Source organism: Punica granatum, chromosome 8 (assembly GCF_007655135.1).
Source record: "Punica granatum isolate Tunisia-2019 chromosome 8, ASM765513v2, whole genome shotgun sequence".
Classification (NCBI taxonomy): domain Eukaryota; kingdom Viridiplantae; phylum Streptophyta; class Magnoliopsida; order Myrtales; family Lythraceae; genus Punica; species Punica granatum.
Window position 1 is genome coordinate 22493930 of NC_045134.1, and position 13950 is coordinate 22507879.

A 13950-nucleotide genomic window follows, 5' to 3' on the forward strand; every position below is an offset into this window, starting at 1 on the left:
GCTACGAGAGATGGAGTCAGGAAGGAAAGTCTCTAGTCTGAAAGCCAAAATCTTAGTATTACCCTTATAGACCGACATTACAACAATTAAGTCATGGCCTATGTTCCCTCCCATCGTTTGAGCTTTGCTTCAAGTCAAATTATTCGATTAATGGGAGGAGTAAATTGGAACGCGTTTGTGCCCTCGGATACAAATATTACGAGTTTCATAGTGTAAATTAATTAATTCAGAGTCCCCGTGTTAGCCTTTAGGTTCATCGAGTAAATAAAACGTTCCAGTAAATTGTAGTATCGCACTACATCCCCAGGTTGTGTAAATGACGAGGCATCATTTTACTTGGGCAAATCTTATAACAAGGTCGAATTCGGGAATCAAATATTTGAATCCTACCAACACGAGTATCGAACCACTAGGGTTCATGGGAAGCTGAGCCAACAATACCTATGGCAGAAGGGCCTGCCGTGGATGCAAATGAAGAGATTTATACGTCCAGAAGGAGGGGGGCATAATGTTCTTGAAAGCTGAAGTACATTCTCTGATTAGGAACTCCAGTCAGAAGCATCGAATCTCTCGCTAACAGTACAGAAAACCTCACAAAAATCTCGTTACACTAGCATCCAACAAAACAATGGCAAAAACAAGATGAATCGTGGAGAGGGGTACTATACATACACTTCCCAGAACTCCATGGAAGCACCAGTGCTGCTTCGAAGTGGACCCCGATAAGGGATGGTTATCCTCGACACCCCAGAAGTTGTTTTAGGATGATATAGGCAAAGCGCTTCCAGTGCTACTTCAAGGTGGACCCTGATGGGGGATAATTGTGCTCCAAGCCTGCAGGAGTAAACACTGGGAGTTGGTTCGAAGCCGAGTCCCTCTTGAATCTAGACTCCCGTGGCAGCAAGTTCAATCCTACCCTTTCATGCCCTTCTCTTGAGCCTGAACTCCTTTCGCTCCTAATGCTGTCCCGAGCTGCCACCTTCAGTAATGGACCACTGAAGAAAATGGAGTCTCCTGTGTATGTCAGTCTCTCTGTTTGAGGCAGCATAGACGTCGGTCCCGAAGAGGAAGTAGGTTCCTGCTGGGATGAAAATGGCTTCTTTCCATAACTACCCTTCTCCACTTTAGTGCTTGGAAGTCCCAGTTGTAGTGACGACCTGTTCCTAGTATCCGAGGCTGAAACGGGGACTGATACATATCTTCCTGCTTCTGGGTCCCAAACAACAGATGTCCTCTTAACATCCTTAAGGAAAGAAGTTGCCGAGGCCGAGAGCAACAGGGGATCCGTGCTACTCCCCTCATGCATGATTCTCTCATCGAACCCGGATGAAGTATTAGTCACTAAGTTACCAGTATTACGATAGGTTGAAGTGTTAGTAAACGCATGATCTTGAACATTGGCAGGGGGACCTGAGGCAGTGTAACCACCATAGGCTTGTGGTAGAGGACTGAGCGAGATGGATTCGTGAACATGACTAGGGCTGCTGAAGCTGCTTACACTCTGAGTGCCCGTCTCATACTCGTCTCGGCTACCCTGGCTTGGGGCTGAAGAATTTCTGAAGGAAGGCAACCTCATCTCATTCTTGATCTCCCTATTTGCCCCCGTCTCGGTACTCACACTACTTCTGACGCTCATGTTGCCACTGGAGCTAACATCAGGAAAGTTTGCTGGGGGGTTCCGGTGGTTATCGACGGGACGCAGGACTGAGGATGATGCTCGGGCTTTGGCTGCTGCCCTTATGGCATCCTCTGAACCCAGCTTCGCCAGCTTCCAGGGATTGATTCGGACGGGCCGTCTTGGGACCCTTGGCCCTCCAGGCCCAGCTGCATCAGGGTCCACCGTTGACGGGACCATCCCAGGCTCTAATTGTGGCATGACTTCATCCTGTATAGGCAAGAATTGCATCAGTTGGTTGAAACGCATATTAAGAGGAAGAACTTCCAAATATACATTTTCCCAACATCGATTTATCATCCGACCACAATTCTCGCTTTTAATGCGAAAACTTTCATTAAGAAAGGCATAGAGAAGACCAGCTTAGACACGAAAGGTTATGAAGAGAGGCTATCTTAATAATTATCGGAACAAACCCATTTGATGCCACTCTCCAGATTTTGCCCAGAATGAGTAAATTACAGGATGACATCTGTTCAACACTTTCAGCAGTACACATCCACAAGTAGAGAAGACTCACAGAGACACAGTAGAGACTAAAGAATAAATACCTGATAGTCAACAAATACCCTCGGTGGTGTGCACCAGCCACCTTTATATTGCAGGCCATGAGAACTGGCCCCACTCATGCCCGTGGTGGTTGATCCCCCAGAAGGAGAATACAACACATTCGGCAGCTCTTCGTCCATGGATGCTCCCGCAGGAGCCTCACTCATTGCCCTCATGGCCACGACATACTCATAGGTGGTGATACCCTATTAACCCACACACAACGAGAATTAAAAGGATTAACTGAGATTGCAACATATTCAGTCACAATTCCTCTATAGTGGAAGAAACTGGGCTTTAAACAAGCATTAGTTTCACAATCATTGCTCTTTAGTCTATTCCCATTTCTATCACCCATAGTTGATTTTCTTCTCCTTAATTTTCTTGATCTGTAAGCTTCTCCTAAGACTATGATTGAGCATGAAATAAGAAAGAAAATGGGTTTTCAACCTGCATACCTTTCTCATGAGTATGAAGTGGAAAAGGAAGAGTTCACCTAGGGGTACACAAGCCAACACCGAAACAACAGTGCATACGGCCTGCCAGTGAATAAAATCCGACTTTAGCAACGTATTCAATAAGAGATCGATTTGGGTACAGAGCAAATATGGCATGAAGCATACCACAACAGATGCAAAAGGTGCTAGTGAAAAACCATTTCCAAGTCTGTCGACAATATCAGCCTCCATGCTTTTCTTATTGACAAAACACCGAACGAAGACAGCTATACCAACTCCAGCCTCCATGACAAGCTGAAAAATTACAGGAGGAATAATTAGAATTTTTTAAAGTACGCAATATGCATAGCAGAAGATGAAAGTTTCAGAGTCGTACTACTCACCCAAACCAGACTGAAGGCCATGAGAGCAATGAAAGTAAAATAATTTTTGTAGCCCACACAATTGTTAAGCCACTGCAACCATGTAAATGTCACCAGAATCAGCATTCAGATTGAGGGAAAAAAAAGAAGCGCAAAGGGTACTTCATACTGTAGTTATCAGAACCAGACCAAACTGCTAAGTTTGATAAGGAATTGAATTGACCAGGTGATCAATCCGGTCCTGAACGTGGATTTATATTCACATGAAAAGGTATCAATTACACTTGACCAGCAGGTTCAATTGCCAAAGCAGATGGCTGAGCCCCTTTTCCATTAACTTGGACCTGAGCTGAGGATACTTTCTAAATTTTATAGTAGCTTAGCAGTTGATCTATTAAACTTCTCGTTGGACTGATGAACCCCTCTGTGTTTCAGGTCTGCTCTATAATGACTATTCTCTATGGCGCCTGCCAATAAGAAGGCTAATGGAATCAGAATATATACCCGACAGTGGTGATCAAAACCATCTACACATTTATCACAGCTCCTGCAGTGTTTGCTAAACTTGCGAACCTGCAGATTAAAACTGATGTCACTGCAATGAACTTCCTTATGAAATTAACAGATAAGCCCTCATCCAACGTTCCACAAGAAAATATGGCATCCAACCATAAATTGGCAGTAGTAGTTCGTAAATCAACAAATAGTATTCAGTAACTTAATGTCAAAACAATACAGGAAATTTAAGTTAAAAGAGAGTAAGCCAAAAAAACAGAAAAAGATTTCAGCAAAAATTTTCAAGTTCAAAATGCCAGCAGATCAAAGAGTTCTAGTATCAGAAAGGCTTAATGAGTACATGGAGGAGACTGTCAAATGGATACTATTTAGTCGAAGATCATATTAACCTAGCCAAATTTGTCATCCTAACTCAAATATTGCATTAGACAACAGAAAGACATGGAGACTATTGTCGCTACAAGAGAAAGGAGTGGAATCAAGCAAATGACTAGAACCAAACCAGTGCTTCTAAAGCAGGACTGGGACCGGCAACTGGTACGATAGAACCAAATGTAGAACAAAATGAAGCAGAGCAAACGGAAGAACAGCATGTAATGGTTTGGAACAGCTGAACTGGAACTACTTTGACACATTGGTCAAGCTGAAGATTGAAATGAATAAATGGACAAGTAATGATAACATTTTGTGTACCTCAGCATTACATAAAGTGCAGAACAAAGCATCTTCTCCGCCACCCTGCTGTCCAACAATCGCATCTTGTTTACGACAATCTTCATGCACGAACAAAGCACAGAAGATTCCCCCAAAGGAACAGGAAGATTTCCTCAAAACAGGTTCTCCTGTAATATCTATTTTTTGGCTCCCTCCTGTGGATCCTTTCAAGCTAGAATTAGTAGCCAATCTGGCACTTCTGGAAGCTGACGATGGAGAATTAGTAGCACCGTCTTCTTCGAATCTCCCAGAAAGGTCCTTCTCCGACAGTGCATTGTTTTGATTACTTTTTTGAGTTAGCTTTTTATCAAACTTTGACAAGATGCCAGGATCTGCTGGGTTTATGGCCGTACAACGAACATAGAGTATGAAAACCAGAAGCGCCTGTAATAGTGTAAGACAAAATCATATTTGGTTGTCATTAACCAATGCTAAGAGCACATGTTCCATGAAACTAGTGAACATATTTTCTTCTATTTTGTTGTTTCATAAAAAAATGGAGATATGAATGCTTAAAATAATTAATCAAACACCGCCAGAAACAGTGTTAGTCCATTTAAAATCTTCCTAGCTTAAAATTGTACTTGTCATATAGATGGATATATTTTATCTAGACATCTTCCTGATCAATCCCTCTTTCAGTCTTACCGAAAACCTCTTCATGAACTCATGTATCCCATGAGAATAGCTGCTACACTTTATTCTTAATCCAAAACGCACAACACATGAAGTAAAAGGTAGCAGTCCCATCTGGGAAAAGGCAGTTGGATCTTTTTTGCCACCAAATATGGAGGTACCTTTCCCCTAAGATTAATACACAGCAGTAGTATGATGAGATCCTATGTCCGCTGAAAGAAAAGTTTTCTCCTTGAAACTACCTCAATCATTGCTTATGATGAATTGGTTTACACATGCTTTTCCACTTCAGTAAAAAATACAACTATTCTCATAAGTTCAAAAGCTATATTTCAAATGGTTTGAATAAGAAGAGTTGCAAGAAAATTCATTCCACAGTAGAGGCACCCAACACCTATACTAATACCTTAATATTATGAGAGAAAATAAACCATCATATTCTATAAACCAATATACAGAAACAAGATATATTTAAAATTGAAAGAGGCTTCACATACCACAGGAGAGTATGTGCCGACCAATACATATTCCCAAATGCGTCCTCCAAGGAAAGGTGCAAAAAATGCATAAAATGCAACGCCCAACAAGCAGAATACTGTAATTGCAACAACCTAACAATAAAGAAACCGACATCATATAATGGAAATAATAACACCATGAAATGGAATACAAGATCATCATAATTCAAGAATGGTAGAAATTCAGTATATGTGCAAAATCATAAGTAATACACATAAATTAGAAGGAGCTACAGAACCCTCACAAGTTTCAGCAGAAGTTTTCACATAAATTGTCAATCAACACATGAAACAAAACCATAAATGACTTCCACTAAGCTACTGACAATAGCCACAGTGTTTTCAGGTATCTTAGTTCTGGCACATTTTCCGTCAGATGAAATGCCATGCCCAGTAAAGTACAATCAGCCAAAACTGAGAAAAGAAAAGGCTATATATAGATAAAAAGAGAATTCTCGAGATAGGACCTGTGCATTGGGAACTGAAACAATCACAAAAAAGGAGAGATGATGCAGGAGTTCAAATTTGCACTGCATTTTAGAGCTTCAGGTAAGTAAAATTGTGAGGAATTGAGGAAACCTAATAATCATATAGATAAAGCTGAAACCTAGTTGCACAAAAAAAAAGAAAGGTGAAAAAGAGATTCCTCACGATGCATACTATGTAGTGCAAGAGGGCCAGTTAAGCAATAAAAAAAAAAAGAGGTAGGAGAATAATTGAATAAACTTTGCGTTGCAATTCCAAGTTTAAGGTGACTACAGGCAAGGCCCTAAGGAAAAAAATAACTGTCCAATTCAATAAACACGTGAAGCTATCACACATAGGAATCCACTTTGCATGTTCTTCTACAACAGCATCCTGTCTGCAGAAACTATATAAGCAAGGCCATTTCCGGATTCCCTCTATCCGTTCTTAAATATTCCACTAACCAGCCTACCATAAGCAAAAGTATACTCTAAATTTCCTTCACCACTCTATTTTTTGATCCACCTAATCTTTTGGAGGTCACCACACAAATACTTCCATCAACACCATAAAGACGTGACATTGAGATGTTGTCATGCACGCTTCAAGCTTTTTTGAATTTACTAAATAAACAGTGTCAAAGCATTAGAAAAAATTCAGGTTCCATAGACCTGTTTACACTACAAGACATTTTTCGAAGAAATTAAGCAGCTACGTTGTTGCTGTTTCATCGCTCTTCATTCCACATTTTTTTAGTATAAGAGCCTGCATTATATTCTTCAAATTCTTTAATAATTAGAAGTTATACATTCATGCACACATATATATAATTATATAAAATTATAAGATATATATGTGTGTGTGTGTGTGTGTGTGTGTGTGTATGTATATATAATCATAATAAACAGTTATGATTACAATATCACAACAAACATTCTCTTAAAATTTTTACATACATAAATGACATGACTATTTTGATGCTTCTTAGTTCTTATATGCATATTAAGATTTATACCAGAAAAAGTCATATTTGTGGTGTTTAGGAATATATAATTTCTAATTTAATGATGAATTATATTCAATATAATTTAAGAATTAATTAGATTTTTTTGCTTCAGAAGAGATTTGTTTAAATATTATTCTGGTAAGATTTTTTTTCCTCACTGTATTTGATCCCTTCTAGAATTCCGAAGTATTTCCAGTCTTTGTTCAGAATGAAAATTTTCTGATTATTTAAAATAATTCTTCATTTCATCTTAAGACACAAGCACAATATTTTGTATTAAAAATAACGTATCTTGACTTATACAAGTTTAAAGGTTGGTTTGGTTATAACTAAATTGTAAAAGTACATATATATTGGCGACAGGGAAGCAATGTCACAGAAATTTTTTTATTTCGTTTCCTAATAACTATTTTGAATATCATAAGGCAGCTTTTCTATAGGCCAAACATAAAGTGCCTTTTGAATTTTTATTTGTTCGATCAATTTTTCTTTATTTGTTTCATTAAGATAAATGTACTTATTGAGAGCTCTTTCTTATACTAAGATAATTGTCTTCTCCAGGGAATATAATTGATAAAATTATATTTAAAAAAAGATAATATGATGTTTGCAAATTTATCAAGCATTTCTTTGTTTTAATTTCTATCAAATATTTTTCATTGATGATATTGCTTTTTCTGGAGATATTCTACTATTGGAACTAATATTGATATCTCAATTCTATTATGTACAGCCTCCGCATCCTCCTTTGTCTAACTTTTCTTTCCAATTTTACCCAAAGCCACACAACCTAGACAAAGTAATTAAACAATATATATATATATATATATATATGTATATGTATATATTAATAAAGTCTCAAGCTGAACTCTCGCGCCGCCATGTGCTCAAAAATACAAAACGAAACTCTCTCGCGCTGCCGCATCATCATTCATACTAAGGAAATTTTTATATTTTTGTATCAAGAAAATATTCTTATATAGATTGTCCTAATTGATTATATATTGTTCTAATCTCTATACACAAGGCAAGAGTATGTATATAGAGTATAGACTGTCCTAAACCATAATGGTTCAATAGACCTTTAAAGTTTTTTCTAATCTTTTCGTATATAAAGAATTCATAATCTCTTTAATAATCTTTTTGTTACATTTTGATTTTATATGTTATTTCATTCCAAAGAAATAACGGTATTCATTTTGTTCAAATAGTAACGCATGCAGAATATTTTTTTGTTTATAAAATGAATATGTTACTCACCTAAATATACATATAAATATAAATATATATTTATAAAACATACAGTTAACGTTTACCTATAATTCCTATTACTCTGTTAATATATTTAGAGACCTTCATTTTCATATGAATGTATATACGTTTCCCATTTTTCTTGCTTATGTGTGTGATCTATCTGAAAAGGGTAATGCTATATATTATAGTATTTTATAGAAAGAAATAAATGGATGTAGAGGAAGTGGAGATTCCTAATTTAAAGTTTGATACCTTTTATCTTTACTCTACTTAAATATGTTACTCTACTTAGATATGTTTACATATTTACATTGAAAATTATATTTTTATTGGAATCTGGTAGACGTTGCGAATTATTTAAATAAAATCATGAATATCTTAATTGGCATATCAACTTCTTATATAAATACCTGTCGTCAAGTTTTTCACGCTTTCATTATTTTGTTCATATTCATTTTTCTTATTCTTAGCTCCGATACCTATGTAATTTCCTCTCGTTTTCTTTTCCTTGGACTTTAGTTCAGTTGATTGTTCACAATCGATTTTTATTTTACTCATGAATGTTTATTTTATATTTCTTTAGATACAGTTACTCTGTCTAAATAATTTGTATGTATCTCATATGAATGATTTGTTGTAATTAATCGATATTTGCAACATATTCAATATGATTTCTAACAAGCAATATTTATGCCTATGTGTATAATTATTTGATAAAATTACTCACAATTAATAGCTTATTATTGAAAATCTACCCGCGCAACTCGCTGGTCTTCAACTAGTGTCCCTCATTCCAATCTCTCTTCCCAGCCCACTCATCTTTCTCACTCCATTTATACTCTCCACAAATTGTGGCATCTTTATGCAAAATTTTCAATTGGACCTACACGAATTTGAACAAATCTACAATTCAAAAATTCAAGCTAATATATTGCTCGACTCAAGCATCATAAAAACTTGTGGTTTCTTTATCAATTTTTCCGTATGAGACAATATATCTCAACACCTGCCCTCACGTGGCAGCGCGTAATCCACAAATTGTGGCACCCTTATGTAAAATTCACACTTTGACCTACACAAACTTGAACCCATCTGCATCTCAAAAGTTTAAACTAATATTTTGTTGAATCCAAGTCTCATATAAGCTTATAATTTCTTTCTCAATTTTTTTTGTGTGGGATAACATATCTCAACACCCGCCCTCACGTGGCAACGTGTGATCCAACACGTGTTATGTGCTCTTAAACGCCGGCCCTCTCAATAACTAACTAGCCTATAGCTCTATACTTGTACCTAACTAGAGGTGTACCTTTAGCTACCTCGAAAATGGATCGGAGCACTCTCGGACCTGACTAACATGAGGTGCACTCTTGACTACCTCGAAATCGAATCTGATGTGGTATGAGCCCATAAATGCGCACTAAAACGTAACTCTTTCTAATACCATGGAAAATTTCCCTATGTCTATAAGTTATCGGGCCTATCTCCAATCCAAAAGATCGAGCCGATAAGTTGTGGTACCCAATCACTTATAAACTCATTGATTCATGTTTAATTTTCCCTTGTAGGACAACATGTCTCAGCACCTAATTTTTCCATGTGAACAATATGTCTCAACACCCGCCTTGACATGGCAACATGTGACTCTAATATTTCACCTACACGTCACGTATACTTGACCACTCGTCTTCAAGAACTGACTACAAGCCGGGACTGGACTTCCATGCTCAAGACTTAGCTCAAGACTTACCGTTAACTTTTTACACATCGGGCGAGAACAAGGGGGATAATAATTAATAATGAGGCCACAATTGGGCCAAATTAAGATGAGAAGTAATTTGACTATTTCGAAACTAGAATTGGTGTGGTGTGAACCCACACGAGCACACAGAAGTGTAACATGCTCTAATACCATGTAAAATTTCACTGGACCTATAAGACGTTGGGCGCATCTCCAATCAAAAAGTTCGAGCTAATAGGTTGCAATAACCAATCTCTTACGGAGTATTTGGTCAAACTTGCGGGCCCACATTCATTTGAGAATATTGTAATTATGGAGTTGTATTAAAATGTAGTGGTGTAAATATTTATGAGTAGGGCCCATTATTTTGACTTTGATAAGTGTAATTTGTTTTGTTATGGGTAGAGTTAAAATCAAAATCACGATTTTAAAATCAAATCCAAATTTCAAACGGGGCCTTATAAACCCGTGAATTTCTTATTAATTTTTCCGTGTGGGACAATCATTCTCAACATCTTATCCTCTATTTTATTTTTTAGGGAAACCCTGTCCTTTTAAGTTACAAGAAGTTGGATTTTACAATCAAGTTTTTAAAATTTTACCTCTAACTTTAACTTTACTCACTATACAACACAATTATTACTTTTTCATTTTTCTTCAATTTTTTTAATCATTCAATTCAATTTTTAATACTAAATTCTCTCAACTATCAATTACTTTTTTTCACAATTTAATAACACAATCATTACTTTTTCTCAACTATTCATTGCTTTTTCACACTTTTTCTCATAATTCAAAAACACAATCATTACAACCCAATTAAAATCAAAACTCAACTCTATTTAACTCTAAAACCAAACACACCATGATTATCCTACAAAGTTTCACTTTTGCCCCATTTTATAAAGTTAGAAGATTCCTAATTTTTTACTTCTAAAATTAATAAAATGAACTAGAAAAATGGTGTCTGACATAACATTGATCAGGGGCATGACAACTGTTTATCTTATTATTTAGTTTTAGAATAAAAATTCCTTTCCTCTTATCTTCAGTAATTTTATTTATTTGATACTTGACTACGATAGTTCTATCAACCAAATATGAATGGAAAAATTGTGAATAATCTGATTGGTCATTAGTAAATCTTTCTCTTGATACGCTTATATCCGATATTTCTCTAAATCTAAAGAATAAACTTGAGAATAATTTTTAGAGATCTTTAATGTTCTATTTTATAAATAAAATGCTCCTGATGTGACAAGCTTTTTTTCCAAGATGTTCAAAAATATTTTTGTTCTTTCTTTTAGAGCCGCATGTGTTGGTAAATCAAGGTCAAGAGTAAGGAAATTCTTTGTGATGATCTCATCCATTTTGCAAGTTTATTGTTATGAGTAATTTATATAAAGGATCAGACTAAGACGAATTAAACAAAAATGTTCATATCATTTAGGAGCCCCGTGAGATGAAAGTCTCATGCACAGCACTGAATGAGGGAAGCTGGTGAATCGTTCTTACAAACAACACTCTCCCACTCTATCGTAGCTTTCCTCTATATCATTTCAAAGTAGCTATCTCTTTCAGCTACTCGAATTTTCGACATTCCTTTTGTTTCTCATCAAATATATGGCACCTAACCTCTGATCAACAGATTAAGGAGATCTTCCACTGTTGGAAAGTTATCTAGCATGGAACACTGATAAGGTAACTACCGCTAGCTTAGCCTTTTAGTCGATCAAATGTGGTTATGTGCTTTCATAGTCTTGCTTAAAGTCATAAAAGAGATCAGGACTTAGTAATTCTAGATATAACCCTGTTATCCAGGAAGCTTTAACAAGTTTTGGCAATGGATATCAAACTGGTAATTTTGTCCGAATATGAAATAGTATCGAGGCTGATCTCAGTTTCCCCGCGTAGTCTGAGAGCAATGTTAAAAATGCATCTTATATCATAGTTTCCTTAAAATATGAGAATGGACTGACGGAAGACCAAAAGCAACGGTAGCACTAAAATGTAGGATCAATGACGTAAGTACACAAAAGTGGCTAATGGAAATTTGAACAATGCCAATCAATGATATTAAAATTTAAGATGTTAAGATGAAGAAATAGACATACGTGCACAAATTGTCCCGGAAATCATGTAAAATCTCAAAATTGTGTTGATTGGTCAGCACAGGCAGGTGAGGTGAAGGATATAAGTCTCTTCGCAAAAAAAATGCAGAAAAGTAAAGAAAGCAAAACCATATCTAGAGATGGCAGCGGTACCAGTAGCAGTAGAGTAGAAATAAGTAGGGCCATGTTTGGATCAGGAAATTAGTATGGAACTCGACAGAACGGCCAACAAAAGGAAATGGCAAACCTTTTGTAAAATGATTTCACTCCCTTCCTCCATACGAAACGTATCCCGACTGTATTAGATTGACTGTTTTCTCAAAGAGCCCTCAGTCATCCAATCCAATTCAGTTCTAACTCACGCTATATTTGCAGCCAAAAGGAGCTAGATCAGCCTATATCTATACCTATACCGAGACTAAGGTCCCCCACGTGTTATTCCCGGAAACCATCGAAGTCACCTAGAACCAATCCCCTGCGAGTACACCGGCTAAGGCACAAAACCTGGAAAAGCTAAGAATACTTCATAGCTCAGAAACCCAACAAATTAACAAGTAGAAATCACACATCTTCCCTCAAAAAAGATTGTAAGCTAACTGAAAACGGCAAGACATATACAGTAACCACAACAGTTGCCCATATTGAGAACTTATCCGAGAGCTGAGAACACACATTGAACAAAAAAAACCAGACAAGGGAAAGCATTTCATTGACACAGCATCAAGAACTTGAAAGGAGGAACTTCAATGGCTGAGACCTGAGACAGAAACATTCTTATACCTGGAAAGTGTGAGCAGGCAGCTGCCAACCATGTTTCCTCACCATAACTGCAAGCCCCAGAACTTACACCAAACCCCTCAGCTCACCCAGAGAACCCCAACCTCGCCGGACCGAAGCATGAGGGACAAAGTAAGAGAGGAGCTCTCAGAGACAGAGAAAGTGGGGAGACAGATTCCCCTCTCTATGCCATGGGAGCCTGTTGCCGGTTCAACCTTGAATACTGTCAACCCGGAAACCGGCTACCGAACCGGACATGAATGGAGACACAAGCCAGAAGAAAATGGTCCGGACCGGGTCAGAACTCCGAACTCCGTCCTCTGATCAACGCAAAACCCTAATTGTCCCTCCCTGCTCCCTGCAAATTTCCATGGCGGAAACCGGCGGGAACGAGAAGCTTCCGTCACCAAAGCTCGATCCTAAATTCACCGGTTTCTCTGATTACGACCGCTCCTCAGACCTTCAGAACCGCCAATGCACCTCTTCGCCGACCTTCTGTTGGATTTGACACCGCTGCAGGGCAAAACTCACGCACCCGGAGAAGATGATGAAGTGCATAGGACAGCTCCAAAGGATAAGTTGGAGGGAGAGGTTAGAGAAAGAGAGAGAGAGAGAGAGAGAGAGTTCTGTTTAGAGTTGACGACAAAGACTATCAGTCAGGGACAGCTAATGGAAGACAGAAAAAAAAATTGCTAAAGAGAAAAAAAAATAATGAATGTATGTACATACATTCATTAACATATATATATAGATACATACACATACATGATGAATGAATATAAGAAAGAGAAGGGGACCATTGGGTCACTTAAAAATGCAGACATTGAAGGTCAAGCAACTTCGATTCGGCTCGTATCATTTTGGTTTATTTTATATACTATTCTAGGGAATAAACCTCGAACATGGACCCGAGCCAGGTCGAGACATGTTTGTCGATTGAAGTAAAGTCTCTATATGGCATTTTTATAATTATGTTGATTGATGTCTCTTTTGTTTTGCCACGATGACACTTAAATCCAATGAAACTGCGAGAAACGAAAAAAAAAAAAAAAAAAAAAAAGAAGCCCACCATTGGTTGTGCCTTCAATTGCTGATGATCATACCCTCGATGCTTACCGATTCTGCTAAGCTCTTCTGGATACATGTTCGTTTTCATATAACTCGGCAA

At 37.3% G+C, this 13950-nt stretch overlaps 2 protein-coding genes across 23 annotated transcripts in view; both read right to left on the reverse strand.

Annotated features, from left to right (window-relative positions):
• Positions 1–13950, reverse strand: part of LOC116216014 (putative disease resistance protein RGA1) — a 250966-nt gene that overhangs the window by 147308 nt on the left and 89708 nt on the right. The window lies entirely within an intron of this gene.
• On the reverse strand, positions 465–13496 carry LOC116216018 (probable protein S-acyltransferase 19). The gene is made up of 9 exons (XM_031551934.1): positions 12786–13496; positions 5408–5521; positions 4254–4658; positions 3549–3617; positions 3066–3137; positions 2848–2976; positions 2683–2763; positions 2227–2430; positions 465–1885 (listed from the first exon to the last, which is right to left on the reverse strand). The coding sequence occupies exons 1-9, from the start codon at positions 12828–12830 to the stop codon at positions 791–793; spliced, it is 2214 nt and encodes a 737-aa protein (XP_031407794.1). The 5' UTR covers positions 12831–13496; the 3' UTR covers positions 465–790.